The sequence below is a fragment of the Leucoraja erinacea genome, chromosome 19 (genome assembly GCF_028641065.1).
Source record: "Leucoraja erinacea ecotype New England chromosome 19, Leri_hhj_1, whole genome shotgun sequence".
Taxonomy (NCBI): domain Eukaryota; kingdom Metazoa; phylum Chordata; class Chondrichthyes; order Rajiformes; family Rajidae; genus Leucoraja; species Leucoraja erinaceus.
The window spans coordinates 5,713,581-5,731,281 of NC_073395.1; the positions used below are offsets into that span (position 1 = coordinate 5,713,581).

At 41.5% G+C, this 17,701-nt stretch overlaps 1 protein-coding gene across 5 annotated transcripts in view; it reads left to right on the forward strand.

Annotated features, from left to right (window-relative positions):
- The first annotated feature begins 491 nt into the window (after positions 1–491).
- Positions 492–17,701, forward strand: part of LOC129706141 (protein FAM118A-like) — a 36,022-nt gene continuing 18,812 nt past the window's right edge. For 2 of the 5 annotated variants that reach the window (XM_055650152.1, XM_055650153.1), the window contains exons 1-4: positions 492–514; positions 8,790–8,847; positions 13,420–13,469; positions 14,565–14,817. In XM_055650152.1, the coding sequence (XP_055506127.1) occupies positions 507–514; positions 8,790–8,847; positions 13,420–13,469; positions 14,565–14,817 (369 nt within the window). In that variant the 5' untranslated portion in view covers positions 492–506. Of the gene's footprint in view, positions 515–6,058; positions 6,183–6,254; positions 6,406–8,789; positions 8,848–13,419; positions 13,470–14,564; positions 14,818–17,701 lie in introns of those variants that run through there. The other 3 variants (XM_055650156.1, XM_055650155.1, XM_055650154.1) reach the window with 3 other exon arrangements.

Sequence of the window (17,701 nt, forward strand, 5' to 3'; positions counted from 1 at the left end):
ATTAAAGATAGTTAGGAGGCACATTGTTAAAACTGACCACTTGTCTGTCTCTGAACCAGAAAATAGTTTCAATTCATTTGTGGAATTTACAAATATATTGTTATGGATGTGATATCTAGTCTTTAAATACTTACATGCATTTAGACTAACGTAAATAAAAAATAATTGATTAAATTAGTAACAAGGCCAAAACCAGTTATACATTAAAGTGTTAGATCTAAAGTGGAAAAGGATCTTACCTGACAGCAGGGATGAAACAGTTCAGCCTGAATTGCTTTATGATGTAATAATTGAACCTGCAGGCTGCTGAGCATTCCACCACATACCCTACTTACGATGAAGTTGAGGGATCAGTGGTATCCCCAGCCTTTGTTCAACTTATGTAGCTGCATGTACATAGATGGTCCAGTTTACCTTCCAGTCAATTGTCCCCAAAGAATATTGTTGGTGGAGGAACCTGATGTTAATGGTGCTGTTGAAGATCACCAGAAAATGGCAATTTTATCATGTTTCGGTAACTATCTTGGCAGTCACTGTCTTGAACCAATGTAGGAGCATCTCAAGGATGGCAGGGCTTCAAATGAAATTGTGCATTTTGAAAAGAAAAATACATGTTATCTAAATAGTGAGAATTTTGAGAGGTATTGTCGTCAGATCCTGAGGATTATTGTCAGGATGGATGTGGAGAAAATGTATCCTTTTGTGGGAGAATCTAGAACTTGGTGAAAAAAGGTGAAACGGGGAACCGCAGATACTGGTTTACAAAATAAAAGACACAAAGTGCTGGAGTAACTCAGCGAGTGAGGCAGCATCTCTGGAGAAATGGATGTGATTGGGTTGGGTCCCTTCTTCAGCCTGAAGAAGGGTTCTGATCCAATACGTCACTAATCCATGTCCTCCAAAGATGCTGCCTGGCCCGCTGAGTTATTCCAGCAATTTGCGCCTTTTATATCTAGGTTGATATTTGTGCTTTAAAAAATTAGATCCCGCGTTTAAGATAGATGAAATGATTTTATTTTCTGTTCAAACGGTCATGAGCCTTTGGAACTATTTTCCTCGAAGTGAAACATCTTTGAAAATAGATAGAAGGGGTGAAAGGTTACAATGAGAACAAGGGAATGAAACATTGAGGTTACAATGCTATCTGCCATGATCATATTAAGTGGCACAGCAGGCTTGAGGGACTTGATGGGCATTCACCAGCTCCCACTTTGAACATTTGTGTTTATGTTTGTATGTAAAAAGAAGCTCAACTCCATTTTTTTCTGTGTGACCAGAAATGGGTAAATAAGTAAAGTTTGTCAGCATTGCTCTCATGCTGAGAATAAAATTTAAAAGGCTTCAATTCAAGATCGACAGCTTTTAAAAATTCACAGTTTTTCTTCTACAAATATTTTTACAGGATTGAGAAAAGTAGAAAAATAAATTGGGATTCAACAACAATAAATCATTAACATAAAAATCACCTAAGATGCTTCATACGAATGAAGTAAAAACGATTACTGGGCCAATCAGCAATTTTGCAATCAATCAACAAAACGTGGCCTCAACCTTAAATCTTAACAAAGGCCTTTTACCCACAAGGAATTGCTGGAAGGGAGAAGAGAGGAGTGGGAAGACCTCAGTGCAAAAATGCCATTGATTTGTCAAAGAAGGTACTGGTATTCAAATGAATGAGCAAAAGGAACAATGAGCTGAGTTTGGCGTTCGGGTTGAAAAATTAGGTTCATGATAGCAGTACAGGTATTGTTTAGTCAGAATTTACCTTTCTTTAATAAGTATTGAACAGACAATGAATAGTGTTAAAAGCATCAGTAATACTGGTTGGGCACTTAAATATTGTAAGGCGAGGAGGAAGCACATATATCATTTGTTTCGTGGGACAACACTAACAAATACCAAGCAAATTTCAAATTGCTGGAATAACTCAGCAGGTAAGGCAGCATCTGTGGAGGGAATGGGTAAGTAATGTTCAGACTGAATTCGCGTTCCAACTTGAAATGTCGCCTTTTCATTCCCTGCACAGATGCTGCCTGACCCAGCACTCTGAACTTCGATTAAGATCTAGCATCTGCAGTTCTCTGCATTTCTGCTAAAAAAAAATACATGTAGTGCATGGCCTGTCGTTCTATGTACAATTAAGTTTTAAGTCTCTCGGGTGAAGGTAAAAGATCCCATGACTGCATATGATGAAGGGAATTTCCCTGCCGTGCTGTCCACGCCTACTCCTTTCACAACAACACCTAAATAAATTAGCTGTTTATTAGTCCTTAAAAAGAAATGTTCAGGAACCAAGTTATTGTATAGTTTATAGTCTACTGAGATTTAGTTGTGGTGAACCACTCTATCTCCTTTACTGAAAACGTATCCCATAAGGCGGTCACGGTGGCACAGCGGTAGAGTTGCTGCCTTACAGCAAAATGCAGTGCCAGAGACCCGGGTTCGATCCCGACTACGGGTGCTGTCTGTATGGAGTTTGTACGTTCTCCTTGTGATCTGCGTGGGTTTTCTCCGAGATCTTCGGTTTCCTCCCACACTCCAGAGACGTACAGGTTTGTAGGTTCATTGGCTTGATTAATTGGCTTGATAAAAATGTAAAATTGTCCAAGTTGGCGATATGCAGAGCACTGCCCTGATGACTACAAAATTCAGAAGGTTCAGAAGGTTCATAACAGAATGCTAAGATAAGGGTGATTTAGATCAGGCTGAATGGAAAACAGTTGGATTGTTGTGAAACCATTATTTTAAGGAACAATGGTGCTTGCAAGGTGTCAGCTGGAGCTTTTCTCAGAATTAACCAACTGCCAAGGACAGAACAAATCACCGTAGAAAAAAGCCCAAGGGAAAATAAACAGACAATTATGCACAGCTTTCAACAGTAGTTAGAGAGACATTGAATCATAGAGTTGTAGAGTAATACAGAATGAAGCCAAGCCATTCGACCCAACTTGTGCATGCAAACCAAGATGCCTCATCTACACTAGTCCCACCTGCCACCTATGTTTGGCCCATATCCCCCTAAACTTTTCCTATCCATGTACAGTACCTATCCAAATACCTTGGGGTTGTTACCGCACCTGCTTTAACTACCTCCCCTGGTAGCTCGTTCCATCTAAAAATTTGGTCCCTAGCTTTCTATTAAAACCGTCCCTTCTCAACTTGAACCTATGTCTCCCGCTTCTTGATTCCTCTACCCTGTTAAAGACTGCATTCACCCTATCCATTTATTTCACAGTTCAGGTAACTCATCTCTCTATTCAATTGTCAGTAATTTTTCTAATAATCAAGCTGCTCTAGGGCACTTTTAAAAACAGTAGTAAGTTACTAATCATTATGTTTAAGTTTAGTATCACAGAGCTTTTATTAATTTGTCATTGTGAAATAAGGTTTTAGTTTTGGGTTTAAAACAATCAGAAATAAGTCTGTTCTGTATTAACCCACCCACATTGGTGGACACAGGTGTGTGTTCCTGTTAATACACACACACTCGCATACAGAGGCGCATGGGCTCACCAGCAGTTGGCAACACCATCTGAGGAAAAGAGCATTTGAACATCAGGATGTCAACCATATGCATACGTAACACACGATCAATAGCAATGACGGGAATGAAAACACTATAGTTGCTGAAAATATGTGATGAAAACATAAATTAATGAAAAAAAAAAGTTCAGGCAGCATCTGTGGAAAGGGAACCAGAATAAACATCTCAGGTTGGAGATCTTTCGTCAGTTCTGTTTCTCTTTCCATGCTTGACCAACCAGGTTCCAGGCCTCCCAGTTTCGACCCAACCAGGATTTCAGGTACCTTCACTCAGTCCACTGCTTCTGTATTTCCTTTGACCAACCGAGTATTTGTTTCAAACATGTTCTGTTTTTATTGAGGCAGCAGTGTTTCATGTCGCCCGGTATAGAGCTGGGTCACCTACAATAGGCACCTCTTTTGGGGAGTTACCACCAAAATGTCAGCATCCCCTTCTTGGTAAACTTTTCTAATATGAAGCCCTAATTGCAAGCATTTGGCTACAAACGGCCACCTCTCCATTCTCACATCTGACACCAGACTCCTGAAACAAAAATTCTATTCCTAACTCTATTATAGAGTCATAGAGAGATACAGTATGGAAACAGGCTCTTCGGCCCAACTTGACCACACATATCCCAACTACACTAGTCCCACCTGCCTGCGTTTGTTTCATATCCCTCCAAACCTGTCCAATCCATGTACCTGTCTAACTGTTTCTTAAATGCTGGGGTAGTCCCAGCCTCAACTACCACCTCTGGCAGCTTGTTCCATAAACCCACCACCCTTTGTGTGACAAAGTTACCCCTCGGATTCCTATTAAATCTTGTCCCCTTCACCTTAAACTTATGTCCTCTGGTCCTCAATTCACCTACTCTGGGCATGAGACTGTGCATCTACCCTATCTATTACTCTCATGATTTTTTACACCTCTAAAAGATCCCCACCCCCATTAGGGTTGCCGACTTTCTCACTCCCAAATAAGGTACAAACGGTCAAAATAAGGGACAAATTCCTGACGGCAATTCGTTGACCGACTCGGCCATGGCTGGGTGAATGATGAGTTGGTCAGGGTGCAGGACTGAAAAACAAAGCCCAGCTGGCAGGCCAGCTAAGGAGTTTTGGCGCAAAGTCCGGCACCCCATCCAACTCATGAACCGATGATCGGGTGGTGGTGTCGGTGGTAAGCGAAGGTCGGGCAGCTGGCCGGGCTGTTGACCGACGGGGCCACGGGCGAGGAGCTGCTGCTGCACTCCATGGGCTGCACTACGTTGGGACGGGTGAGACGAGCCGGACGCAGCGCTCCGACCCGACAGTCTCCTCGACCCGAGTAGTAGCCGGTCAAGGGTGGTCCCGTATGGGACAAACCAATTTAGCCCAATATACAGGATGTCCTGGCTAATATGGGACAGTTGGCAACTCTATCCCTCATCTTCCTGCACTCCAGGGAATAGAGTCCCAGCTTTCTCTACCTCTCATGGGCAACATGTTACCCTGGAAACTACATGTATCATAATTTGGTGTAAAGCTGCAGCCTTCATTGCTCTGGACCTTTTAGTGAAGGGTCTCCTACGGTGAAGCTGCAGAGGGTTTTGGTATATGGACAAAGTAATAATGAACAAAACAGTAATCTATTTCCAAGACAGGGTGGTGCACATTGGATCATCTTATTGCAAGTTAAAAGTAAAACTTTGCAAAATGTAACCAGTGGGAGGAATGCTGCACGGCAAGTTGATCGAAACTGTGGTAATGTTGGAACAGACATAATTTGTTGGCACAGACATGAAAATAAATGGATATGGGTGTATTCCATAGAATCCATAGAAGAATTCAGATTCAGATTCAAACTTTATTGTCATTGTGCAATGTACAGTACAGAGACAACAAAATGCAGTTAGCATCTCCCTAGAAGAGCGACATAGAATTATTTATTGCTCATATTCTATGTCGCTCGTCTAGGGAGATGCTAACTGCATTTCGTTGTCTCTGGACTGTACACTGCACAATGACAATAAAGTTTGAATCTGAATCTGAATCTGAATCCGAGAATGGGTTCACTAAAGTGACAACAACCTGGCTGCTCAACACCCGGCTTGAGATCTAACTATTCCTTTGGTTTATGTTTCATTCGCAAGAAGAAGACTAAAGCTTATGTAAGATAGTGTAAGGCCAATCAGATCTGTTTGGACTTTAAAAGTTGTGATTATTATGCAATTGTATTAAGTGAAATGTACTTAACTTAGACATCATTTGTGTATTTGTAATAACTGGGCAAGACTTTGAGTCCCATTTAAGTCCATTAAGTCCTTTGGTCCCAACAACGTCGTCTGTCTATTTTCCTCCCCCGATGCTGCCTTTTCCGTCTCAATTTTTGACAATCTCGTGAACTTTTTTGTCCCCCCGCCCCACCAACCCCACCCAAAAAAAAAAATCCCAAACTCAGCCGCCCTCTTGTCGGCTCGGAGCATAATCTTTGGTGGAACGTTTGTTGCTTGAAGTCGGCGCCGAACGCGCGGGCGGGCGGGTTGCCGGCGGACGCATTTGGCGGGTGCACTCGCCGGGGGTCCGTGTGCGGCGGTTGATGCGGGAGGAGAGGAGAGAGAGGGGGGGAACTGTTTGAAGGAGACCCCGCGAGGCTCGCGCCGGGCAGGCGGCAAACGGTTGGTGCTCGAGGCCGCTCGTGGGTTCGAGGCGAGGGAGGGTGGGCGGGAAGGAGGGAGAGGAGAGGAGAGGCCGCCGCTCGGCTCCATCGTCATACATATATATATATATATATATCTGCGTTTGTTAGTTCTTCCCCGCTGAGGAGGACAGCCCTCTTTACAATTCTTTCTCCAACTTCTCCCTCTTGCTTCGCAGTGATGGTGCGGGAAACAAATAAAGGTGAGAATTATTTATTTATAGGCAGGCACAACATAATCATTTATATTTGACAAGTACATGGGTTACATTCTACTGTGAAACCCGGGCTGTCCCTTTGTTGTAGACAGACGCAAGGAACTGCAGATGTTGGATTACAACAACAACAAAATAGATGCTGTCGTTTTATTATCCATCGATCGTGCTCCTGTGCGATTCTGAGTCAAAAGTGTCATTTAAAATATTGTAAAGTTATTGGTTTAAACAAAATCTTTCAGCTGAGTTTCGTCTGGTTTGAACTGTCTTAGAGTGTTTAATTGTCATGTGTATCGACAATAGAACAAATACATCCTTATTCGCTGCATCCTTACAGGCCTGTACAGCTAGTATGAGAATCAATAATACCATAAATTAATAATCAGTGGTACATGGAAAGCAAGTAATACAAAAACCGAAGTGCAAGCAGAGACACTATCCATAGATGATATAGTTGTAGATACCCTGAGCATGGAAACAGGCCCTTCGGCTTAACCTGCCCACACTGAGCAAGATGCCATGTCTACACTAGTCCCACCTGCCTATGTTTGGCCCACATCCTTCTAAACCTTTTCTCCCCATGTACCTGTCCAAATGTATTTTAGATGTTGTGATTGTACCTGCCTCAACTACCTCCTCTGGGAGCGTGTTCCATATCGCCACCACCCTTTGTGTAAAAAAAGTTGCCCCTCGGGTTCCTATTAAATCTTTCCCCTCTCACCTTAAAAGTTGCTGAGGTTGGTGTGGTATAGAACCTTATGGTTGCTGAAAACAAGCTCTCCTTGGACCTAATAACAAGGAATTGCAGATGCTGGTGTATACCAAATATAAAAAACGCTGGACCAACTGAGCGGGTCAGGTAGCATCTTTGGAGAAAACAGATAGCCTATCTGATAGGTGGCATTTTGGGATGAGACCCTTCTTGAACCTGGTGCTCACACTTTTCAGGCTCCTGTACCACCTTCCTGATGGTAGTAGTGAAATTAGAGCATAGCCAGTGTGGTTTGTGTCTGATGATATTGGCTGCCTTTTTGAGGCATTGCCTCCTGTTGATCTCTGGTGGCGAGGTCAGTGCCGTGATGGACTGGGCAATGTCTACCACTCTAATCTAATTTGTTCCTGGGCATTCGAATTGTCCAATCAGTCTGTGATGCAGGCAGTCACTATGCTCTCTGTAGACCTGTAGAGATTTGTTGACATGCAAAGAGAGGCATTGATGAACTTTTTTTGTGATTGCATTCATGTGCTGGACCCTGGACAAATCTTTAGAGAAATACCCATTCAGCAGCTTGAAGCTTTTGACTCCACCACTATTCTGTCGACGAAGACAGGTTTATGGATACCCGGCTATTCCTTCTTATTATAAACAATCAGCTTTTTGGTCTTGCTAACTTTGAGGGTGAAATTGTTGTTCTGGAACCATTCAATCAGATTTTTAATCTTTCAATCTCCCTCCTGTACTCTGATTGTTACCTGTTATTCAAAATACTAATAAAACAAAGACCAGCAATTAGTGGTTGTTTTATCTACAAAAATGTCATTGTCCTATCAGGGACACATGACAATGAACTTGAACTTACATTCTGTGGTATATAATGGAATACATTGTTTGGAATGAGCTTGAAGTTATTTGTAAACAATAACCTAGTTAAAAGCGCAAAGAGCAAAATTCTCCCTGATCGTACTCTTTCAGATGTTGTATGCCTTTATTGTTCACTTAAACTTTGCAAGAGTGCTTGATACACTTTTGCATCTATTTGCTTCTTAACCAGTTATTTATCAATTTCTACCACTTTTAAACATAGATTGAATGAGCTAATGGAATCTCTAGGCTAAACAGTACTTCACCACTAGTTTCTAATTTAACTGATTAATCTGCATTTGATAAATTAGTAACACATTCAAAGAATTCTTATAGGAGAAATTGAGGAATTATTTTTGTGAGGTAGGAACTGCAGATGCTGGTTTACACCGAAGATGGACACAAAATGCTAGAGTAACTCAGCGGAACAGGTAGCATCTCTGGATAGAAGGAATGGGACTTCTTGGGTCGAGACCCTTCTTCAGACTGGGTTGAGACACTTCTCCAGTCTGAAGAAGTGTCTCGACCCAAAACGTCACCCATTCCTTCTATCCAGAGATGCTACCTGTTCCGCTCAATTACTCCAGCATTTTGTGTCTATCTTCAGGGAATTCCTTTTAATGGAACAATCCTAATATGGATAAAATACCTCAGAGCGGTGGATTTTTGCAATAATTTGACAAACAGTTGAATGCTGCACTAGAACGATGCTGGGGTAATTTTAGACAGATGAATCAAGATGGGCCAAATAATATTCCTCATTTATGAATATCTTGTAAACTTCACACAGGAGGGAGAGAACTTTAACTCGAAACAAGCAGCAAACCAGTGACACGGATAAAGACAAAGTGAGTTTTAAGTTATCATTTTTATTTGTGAGTAGTATGTGAACATGAACTTGCACAATTTTTTAACAATATCTTCCTTCAGATTTTTAGGATTTTGATTTATATGTGTATCCTTGTTAAACAGTAAAGTGATTTAAGGACTGGCAGTTGTGTTCATTGTGGTTCAGAACCAGCTTTTAATTGACGTGATGCATCAAAATAACTTGCACAGGAGTGACTAATCAGGCAATATTTAAATTTGAATCCTTAAGTAACAAGGAGTAGATGTTTCCTGGCGTGGCAATTTTTAAACCTGATGCACAAATTCTGATATGTGGAATCAGATACTTGCACAAAAACATTTCACAAAAATAATTTTGACATCTTCAATAGTGGAAAAATATATATTATAGTGAATTAATCATCTGGAAGAATTACACCTAAAGCATGATTTAATAACAGCAGAAACCACAAAGTAAATTAAATACATCTTAGGGAATCCAAATTCACCTTTGCTTTGTTAAGTGCACTGAGACATCTCTCCAAATGTGAGAGATAAAAAAATGCAAGTTGTCATTGGATGGAATTAGCTATTTCCAAAATATGAATTGAAGTATTATGTATTTTGCACTTTTCACCTCTGAATGAACCAAGGAATGTAAAGCCAAGCCAGGTTCACGCAAGGTCTGCTTCTAACATTGGTCCCACTGCCATGCAGTGTAAGACTATAATTTCAGAAATTAAGCTTTCATCTGCTTCTGCTATTTTATTCAGGAAGTGCAGGTGCATGGTTCCTTGAAGGTGTAGCCCCAGGTAGATAAGGTGGTCAAAAGTTGAACAGGTACTTTGGATCCGTCTTCATTAAGGAGGACACAAACAATCTTCCTGATATAGTAGTGGCCAGAAGATCTGGGGTGACGGAGGAACTGAAGGAAATCCACAATAGGCAGGAAATGGTGTTGGGTAGACTGATGGGACTGAAGGCTGATAAATCCCCAGGGGCTGATGATCTGCATCCCAGGGTACTTAAGGAAGTAGCTCTAGAATTCGTGGATGCATTGGTGATAATTTTCCAATGTTCTATAGACTCTGGATCAGTTCCTGTGGATTGGAGGGTAGCTAATGTTATCCCACTTTTTAAGAAAAGCGGGAGAGAGAAAGCAGGGAATTATAGACCAGTTAGCCTGACATCGGTGGTGGGGAAGATGCTGGAGTCAATTATAAAAGATGAAATAGCCACACATTTGGATAGCAGTAACAGGATCGGTCCGAGTCAGCATGGATTTACGAAGGGGAAATCATGCTTGACTAATCTTCTGGAATATTTTTGAGGATGTAACTTGGAAAATGGACAAGGGAGAGCCAGTGGATGTAGTGTACCTGTACTTTCAGAAAGCATTTGATAAGGTCCCACATAGGAGATTAGTGGGCAAAATTTGGGCACGTGGTATTGAGGGTAGAGTGCTGACATGGATAGAAAATTGGTTGGCAGACAGGAAACAAAGAGTAGGGATTAACGGGTCCATTTCAGAATGGCAGGCAGTGACTAGTGGGGTACCACAAGGCTCGGTGCTGGGACCGCAGCTATTTACAATATCAATGATTTGGATGAAGGGATTCAAAGTAACATTAGCAAATTTGCAGATGACACAGCTGGGTGGCAGTGTGAACTGTGAGGAGGATGCTATGAGAATGTAGGGCGACTTGGACGGGTTGGGGGAGTGGGCAGAGGCATGGCAGATGAAGTTTAATGTGGATAAATGTGAGGTTATCCACTTTGGTATAAAAAGCAGGAAGGCAGATTACTATCTAAATGGCATCAAGTTGGGAAAAGGGGAAGTACAACGGGATCTGGGGGTCCTTACATAGAAACATAGAAAATAGGTGCTGGAGGAGGCCATTCGGCCCTTCAAGCCAGCACCGCCATTCATTGTGATCATGGCTGATCGTCCCCAATCAATAACCCCTGCCTGCCTTCTCCCCTTGTTCATCAGTCTATGAAAGTAAGCATGCAGGTACAGCAGGCAGTGAAGAAAGTGAATGGCATGTTGGCCTTTATAACAAGAGGAGTTGAGTATTGGAGCAAAGATGTCCTTCTGCAGTTGTACAGGGCCCTAGTGAGACCACACCTGGAGTATTGTGTGCAGTTTTGGTCCCCTAATTTGAGGAAGGACATTCTTGCTATTGAGGGAGTGCAGCGTGGGTTTACAAGGTTAATTCCCGGGATGGCGGGACTGTCATATGCTGAGAGAATGGAGCGGCTGGGCTTGTACACTGTGGAGTTTAGAAGGATGAGAGGGTATCTTATTGAAACATATAAGATTGTTAAGGGTTTGGACACGCTAGAGGCAGGAAACATGTTCCCGATGTTGGGGGAGTCCAGAACCAGGGGCTACAGTTTAGGAATAAAGGGTAAGCCATTTAGAATGGAGACAAGGAAACACGTTTTCTCACAGAGAGTTGTGAGTCTGTGGAATTCCCTGCCTCAGAGGGCAGTGGAAGCAGGTTCTCTGTATGCTTTCAAGAGAGAGCTAGATAGGGCTCTTAAAAATAGCGGAGTCAGGGATATGGGGAGAAGGCAGGAACAGATTAGGAATGATCAGCCATGATCGCATTGAATGGCCGAATGGCCTACTCCTGCACCTATTGTCTATTATCTATTTGGCACAATGGCCTTCATCAGTCAGAGTATTGAGGATAGAAGTTGGGAGGTCATGTTGCAGTTGTATAAGATGTTTCCACTAGTGGGAGAGTCTACGACTAGAGATCATAGCCTCAGAATTAAAGGACATGACTATGATTGAATGGCGGAGTAGACTTGATGGGCCGATTGGCCTAATTCTACTCCTATTTCTTATGTCTATATGACGTTAGTGAGGCCGCATTTAAAGTATTATGTTCAGTTCTGAACACCATGTTATAAGAAAGATGTTGTCAAGTTGGAAAGGGTACAGAGAAGATTTACCTGGATGGTGCCAGGGCTCGAGGGTCTGAGCTATAGATAGAGATTGAGTAGGTTGGGACTATTCCTTGGAGTGCAAGAGGATGAGGGGTGATCTTATTGAGGTGTATAAAATCATGAGAGGAATAGATCACGTAAATGCACAGAGTCTCTTGCCCAGAGTAGGTGAATCGAGAACTAGAGAACATAGGTTTAAGGTGAAGGGGAAAAGATTTAATAGGAATCTGAGTGGTAACATTTTCCACACAAAGGGTTGTGGTTGTATGGAACAACTGCCGGAGGAGGTAGGATAGTCCCTGCCTCAACTAACATTTAAGAGACTGTCAGACAGGTACATGGATAGGGCAGGTTTGGAGGGATATGGACCAAATGTGGGCAGGTGAGACTAGTATAGCTGGGACATGTTGGCCGGCGTGGGCAAGTTGGACCGAAGGGCCTGTTTCCACACTGTATCACTCTCTGACAAAGCCTGATCTCCAATAACGATGAGAAGACCTACCTGGAGGAGGTGGCTGACCTGGCACTCTGGTGTCAGAACAACAGCTTCCTCTTGAATGTCACTAAAACTAAGGAGCTGATTGTGGACTTTAAAAGGGCACAACAATCGAGGTAGTACATGCCACTGGAGATAAAAGGGACTACTGTGGATAGGGTGAGCAGCTTCAAATACCTGGGAGTCCAAAGCACAGAGGATCTGATGGACAACACAAGGGAGAGTAAGGAGCGCCTTTACCACCTCGGGCAGCTGAGGAAATTCAGAGTCTCTCTGAGGATCCTTCAATCCTTCTACTCTGGTGCAGTAGAAAGTATTCTGACCTGGTTTGAAACAGCTCTGCCCAGGACAGGAAGGCTCTGCAGAGAGTAGTGCGTTTGGCCAAACGCACCATGGGGGAACCCCCCCCCCCCCCCCCCCCCCCCCCCCCCCCCCCCCCACCCCTTGCAGGACCTATACACCAGGAGGTGCAGATCCAGAGCCAGAAAGATCATGAACGACTCCTACCACTTCAACAACGGACTGGTCCAGTTGCTACGGTCAGGCAAGCACCTCCGCTGTCATGCTGCGAAAACAGAGAGGATGAGACGGAGTTTCTTCCCACGGGACTGTAAACTCTGATCTCACTGGGGCGTAATTACTGTTGTGTTTTAAAAAAAAATGTAAATACTGGTTCTGCTCTGTTGTTCTGTTGTTCTGCACAATCCCACAGGCATTGCCACTTTCATTTCACTGTACATCTTGTATATGTATGTGACAGACTTGACTTGACTATAAAGAAACTCTTTCTCTTTACATTTATTTAAGACAGACAGCAAAAAGATGCAGCTGTTAGATCTCTAAAATAATACGGAAAATAATGGAAATACTTGGGTCAAGCAGCATCATGGTATAGTGAACAGGAGTTAGCATTTAAGGTCAATGACTTGCAGAAAGGTCATCAGCTTAAACTCTGGTGTCCTGATCGATTTCTAGCAACTTTTGATTTTATTTTACTTGTTTTGTTTTAGATGTCTGACCATCTCTAATGCTCCTGATTTATTTGGCATCTGTATGTTGACTTTAGAAATATTACTTTAATAAGCTGGAATTTGAAATTTCCATATTGATTAATATTTAGTATCACTTTTATTTTTAGGTACACATGGATTTGATTAACCCTTCTCGAAGCATTGAGCAGAAGTCAAGGTAAATAAATGGGATAGAGAATGTAAGATTTATTTATTGTAGAAACAAAGAACTGCAGATGCTGGTTTACAAAAAAGAGACAATGTGCTTCAGTAATTCAGTGGGTCAGACAGCATCTCTGGAGAAATAGAAAATTACTCCAGTACTTTGTGTAAGAATTATTATGGCAGGACTAACAGGTAGTTTTCAAAACTGGGAGATATGGTTAAAGATGAAGTTCCAAAGCTTTCATTTCATATTACTAATGTTTAAACAATAAAAGGAAAAGGGTATGTAATGATCAGATGGGTGCAAAATATAGATTGTTCAAATCGGTAAGATGTCAAAGAGTTGCCTTGTAAATAATTAAGTGGATTAGGAAACAGCAAAATGTAAATTTCAACAAATTTTGCTCTTCTGTGTTCTCCTAAAAAGTTGTCAAACAAGATGCGAACAGAAGTGAGAGAACAGCATGTTACACAATATATTGATTGAAATGAAGGAATTTTATTTGTTTTTATTTAATAAAAATTGTAATTGAGAGTTTGAAATCTAAGTACAAATTATATATATATATAACATAATCATATCATATATAATCATATCATATCTATCTATATACTTTTAAAACTCTGTGTGTGTGTGTGGGTGTGTGTCATTTTGCATTTGAAACGTATCTCCTCGAAAACCAGACACAAAAACGCAGAGATTTTTGCATATTTCGGTAAGGATCTAACTTATGATTTCAGAAATTCACTCCTCTCTAATTTGGTCAATTATTTCCCCAGATTTTGAATAAAGTTGTTCACTAAACTAACTTTTTAAAAAATAAACGCCGCTTGCCGGCTGCTGACGTCACAATGCCCACATGCCCACCAAGCGAATAAAATACCTCCCGAAACACTTGGCACCTCGCCTTTTTTTCGGGCTTATCGTCGCGCTACAGTATATATCATTAATTGATGGGTTTACTTATGCATTTTGGTTTATTAGCCAAAGGAGTTACCAACATCTTATGAAGCTTGTTTGCAGCAGTCTGTTTATATCTGAATGTGTGAGAATAAGGAAAGACATTGGTTGTTGTATTGTCACATTTTTTTAATGTACATTCTGAAGGAAATTCCTGAAAAGTCTGACTCGCAAAGAACCTTCTGAATTGCTGTTGGTGATTGGAACTGGAGTGAGTGCTGCTGTTGCTCCACATATACCTGCGCTCTGTTCATGGCGAAGCTGCATTGAAGCTGTAATTAACGCAGCTGAGGATCTGGAGGTTCTCCATCCGTCCGATATTGGGGAGTTCCGTCAAAAAGTAACCGAAGATCGGGATCTGCTTGTACTTGCCCATGATATAATACGGAAAATGTCACCAGTAAGTCAATTGTACTTTGCACTCTAGAAGAAAATGTGCAGATGTTAAAGGCCTATAAGCTTGGTTACACTGTTTTATTTATGAAGTTGATGCTTGAACATAATAAACCATAAAATTTCGTTTTTAATTTAAAAAAGTAGTTAAAACTTTTAATAGGGACTTTAAAAGGGACTTTGTTTGCCAAATAGGGACTTTGTTTGCCAAACGCTTCTAGGAAAGTAAATAATGTTGTTAAACACATTTAAATGTAATTCTGACTTGTGTATGTTTTGTTCCTGTGAAAAAATACGAGATTAAAATTGTTTAGTTTTGTTACCTAATATCATAAAATATTGATCTCTCTTTATTTTCGCTCCATCTGTCAAAACCCTTTGAGATTAGTTTGTTTGACACCCACTAGCTGGTCCCTTGACACACTGATCTTTTCCTGGTACCCTTATTAGCTGATGCCATTGTGTGCACTTACTGACTCTTCCCATAAAATATGTCATTTTAATATCCTGTTAAGTCTAAGAAAATGGCTCTGTTGACTGAAAATGCTGTAGCGATCCAGAGTGGGTGGAAGTAAATGTACAGTTTTATGCACACAATTTATATTTAACTATCCTGGACTCATACACGTTTGTTCTGGAAAAATTACTTGTTACTTCTGTTCTTTACTTACTAGCTTTTGGTACAAAATAAGCACTTTTGCTGAATAATAGACTATTTGCTGTAAGTCACTTGCTTTGCCTTCCACCTCCATTCTAATCTATTGGGTAACATTGTTGCTGGTGAATATGTTGTTTTGGGAAAAGCCCCCTTGACTCCTCTGTCCCTGCAAAAAAAGAGTCTTTCTTGGACTATTACATATCTTATCACATCAAAACATTTTCCCAATACAGCTTCCAACCTGATAGTGCGCCAACTGTGCACTACTCACATCTAAGATCTATAAATAACACTGCAATGGTACATTAATTATTTCTGCCTGTTCTTGACCTACCGAACATATATTTCCATACCTCTACTCTTGTCTCCCCTTGTCCAGTCCCTTCCTACCTACATCCAGGGCACCTCTCATGCCTTCCACCATTTTTACAACCTTTCAATCCCTGGTCACAACCTACTCACCTTTACCATGTACGTCCAGTCTCTCCTCCGTTCCCCTACAGAAAGGTCTTGGGGTTCTCTGTCTCATTCTAGAACAAATATCCAACTAATTCCCCTCTACCAACACTCTAATCTGCCTGGCAGAACTTGTTACTACCCACAACAATTTATCCTTTGGTTTCTCCCACTTCCTACAAATCAAAGGGTGCAGCAATGACCCCAACTATGACTGCCTGTTGTGGCACCCCCTGACCAACTCATCCTCCACTGCATTGATAATGATATTGGTGTTTCTTCCTCTACTTGTGTGGAATTCGTAAATGTTATCACCTTTGCTGCCAACTTCCACCCTGCTCTTGTGTTCACCTTGACAATTTCTGATACGTCTCTTCTTTTCCTGTATCTATCTGTCTCCATCTCAAACTATCCATGAGATGTCTCCTGTAAGAACTGCATCCCCTTCTCTCAGTTTCTCTATCTCTACTACATCTGCTCTCAAGATGCTTTCCACTCTAGGACTTCGGAAATATTCTCTTTCAAGAAACATGGATTTCCCCAATGCAGTTGATGGAAACCTTACACTCATTTCCTTTGCCACCAGAATCCGGTGTGTACAGTCTCTTGTGTCAGAATTCAATTAATGTCTCTTTGTCTCAGCTGCGCCATTATGCTCCACAAACATTTGGCTAATCATTCTAGAATTTGTCATGGTCATAGAACAAATACCTACTCTGGGCAAGAGACTCTGTGCGTCTACCTGATCTATTCCATCAACCATTCCTCAGCCCACCTGATCAATCCATCCAGATCCTGCTGCAATCTTTCACAACCATCTTCACTATCTGCAAAACCATCCACTTTTGTATCATCAGCAAACTTGCTAATCTTGCCCTGTATGTTTTCATCCAAATCATTGATGAAGATGACAAACAGTAACGGGCCCAGCACAGAACCCTGAGGCACACCACTAGTCACTGGCCTCCATCTGAGAAGCTACCTTCCACCATCACTCTCTGCCTCCTTCCAGGGAACCAATATGCTCTCCATTGAGCTATCTCTCCTTGGATCCCATGCGACCTAACCTTCCAGAGCAGCCTACCATGCGGAACCTTGTCTTGTTTTTATTTGTTGTTCCTATACTAACTATATGGCCTTCCTTAGTTCTTGTTAACCTTCCCTGTTTTCTGTGGTGCATGTACAGCAATTTCTCATGCAAGTGTTACACTTCCTTTCCCGTAAGTGCACTGTTTCTTCTCCCAAGAGGCGAGAGGGCTAAATGGCTGAAGAGGGTCAGAAGATATGATTATTTTAAAAGGACAGAATTGACAGATAGGAATAAAGCTATTCATATTTCCAAGAAATAAATGAAAATGATGTATCACTATATAACAAAAGGTTCTTGTACTCCTGAATAGAAGACTCCATTTTTGCTTTCTCATCTCCCATGGAACCATAGAACACAGAACAGGATCATTTCCATCATTGACTCTGTTAGCTCATTGCCCTTCCCTTTTCTTCGGCTTTCTTCAGCTTCAAACATTTATCCACTCAACCCCTAGTAGGAATTGATTTCTGCTTTAATCACATCCTTATGACAAAGCTGTCCTTGGCCTGACAGTATGTTTAAAAAAAAAAAAGGCATAACTTGACTAAACTTTTGTGAATAAGCAGGCAAAACCAATCACAATCCTCTTATTAACCATAACAGTGTTGTGCAATACATGCACTTGAAATGATTTTTTACTTTGTCTCTGCATTAGCATTCTTTTATAAATGTTCCACGGAGGGGATG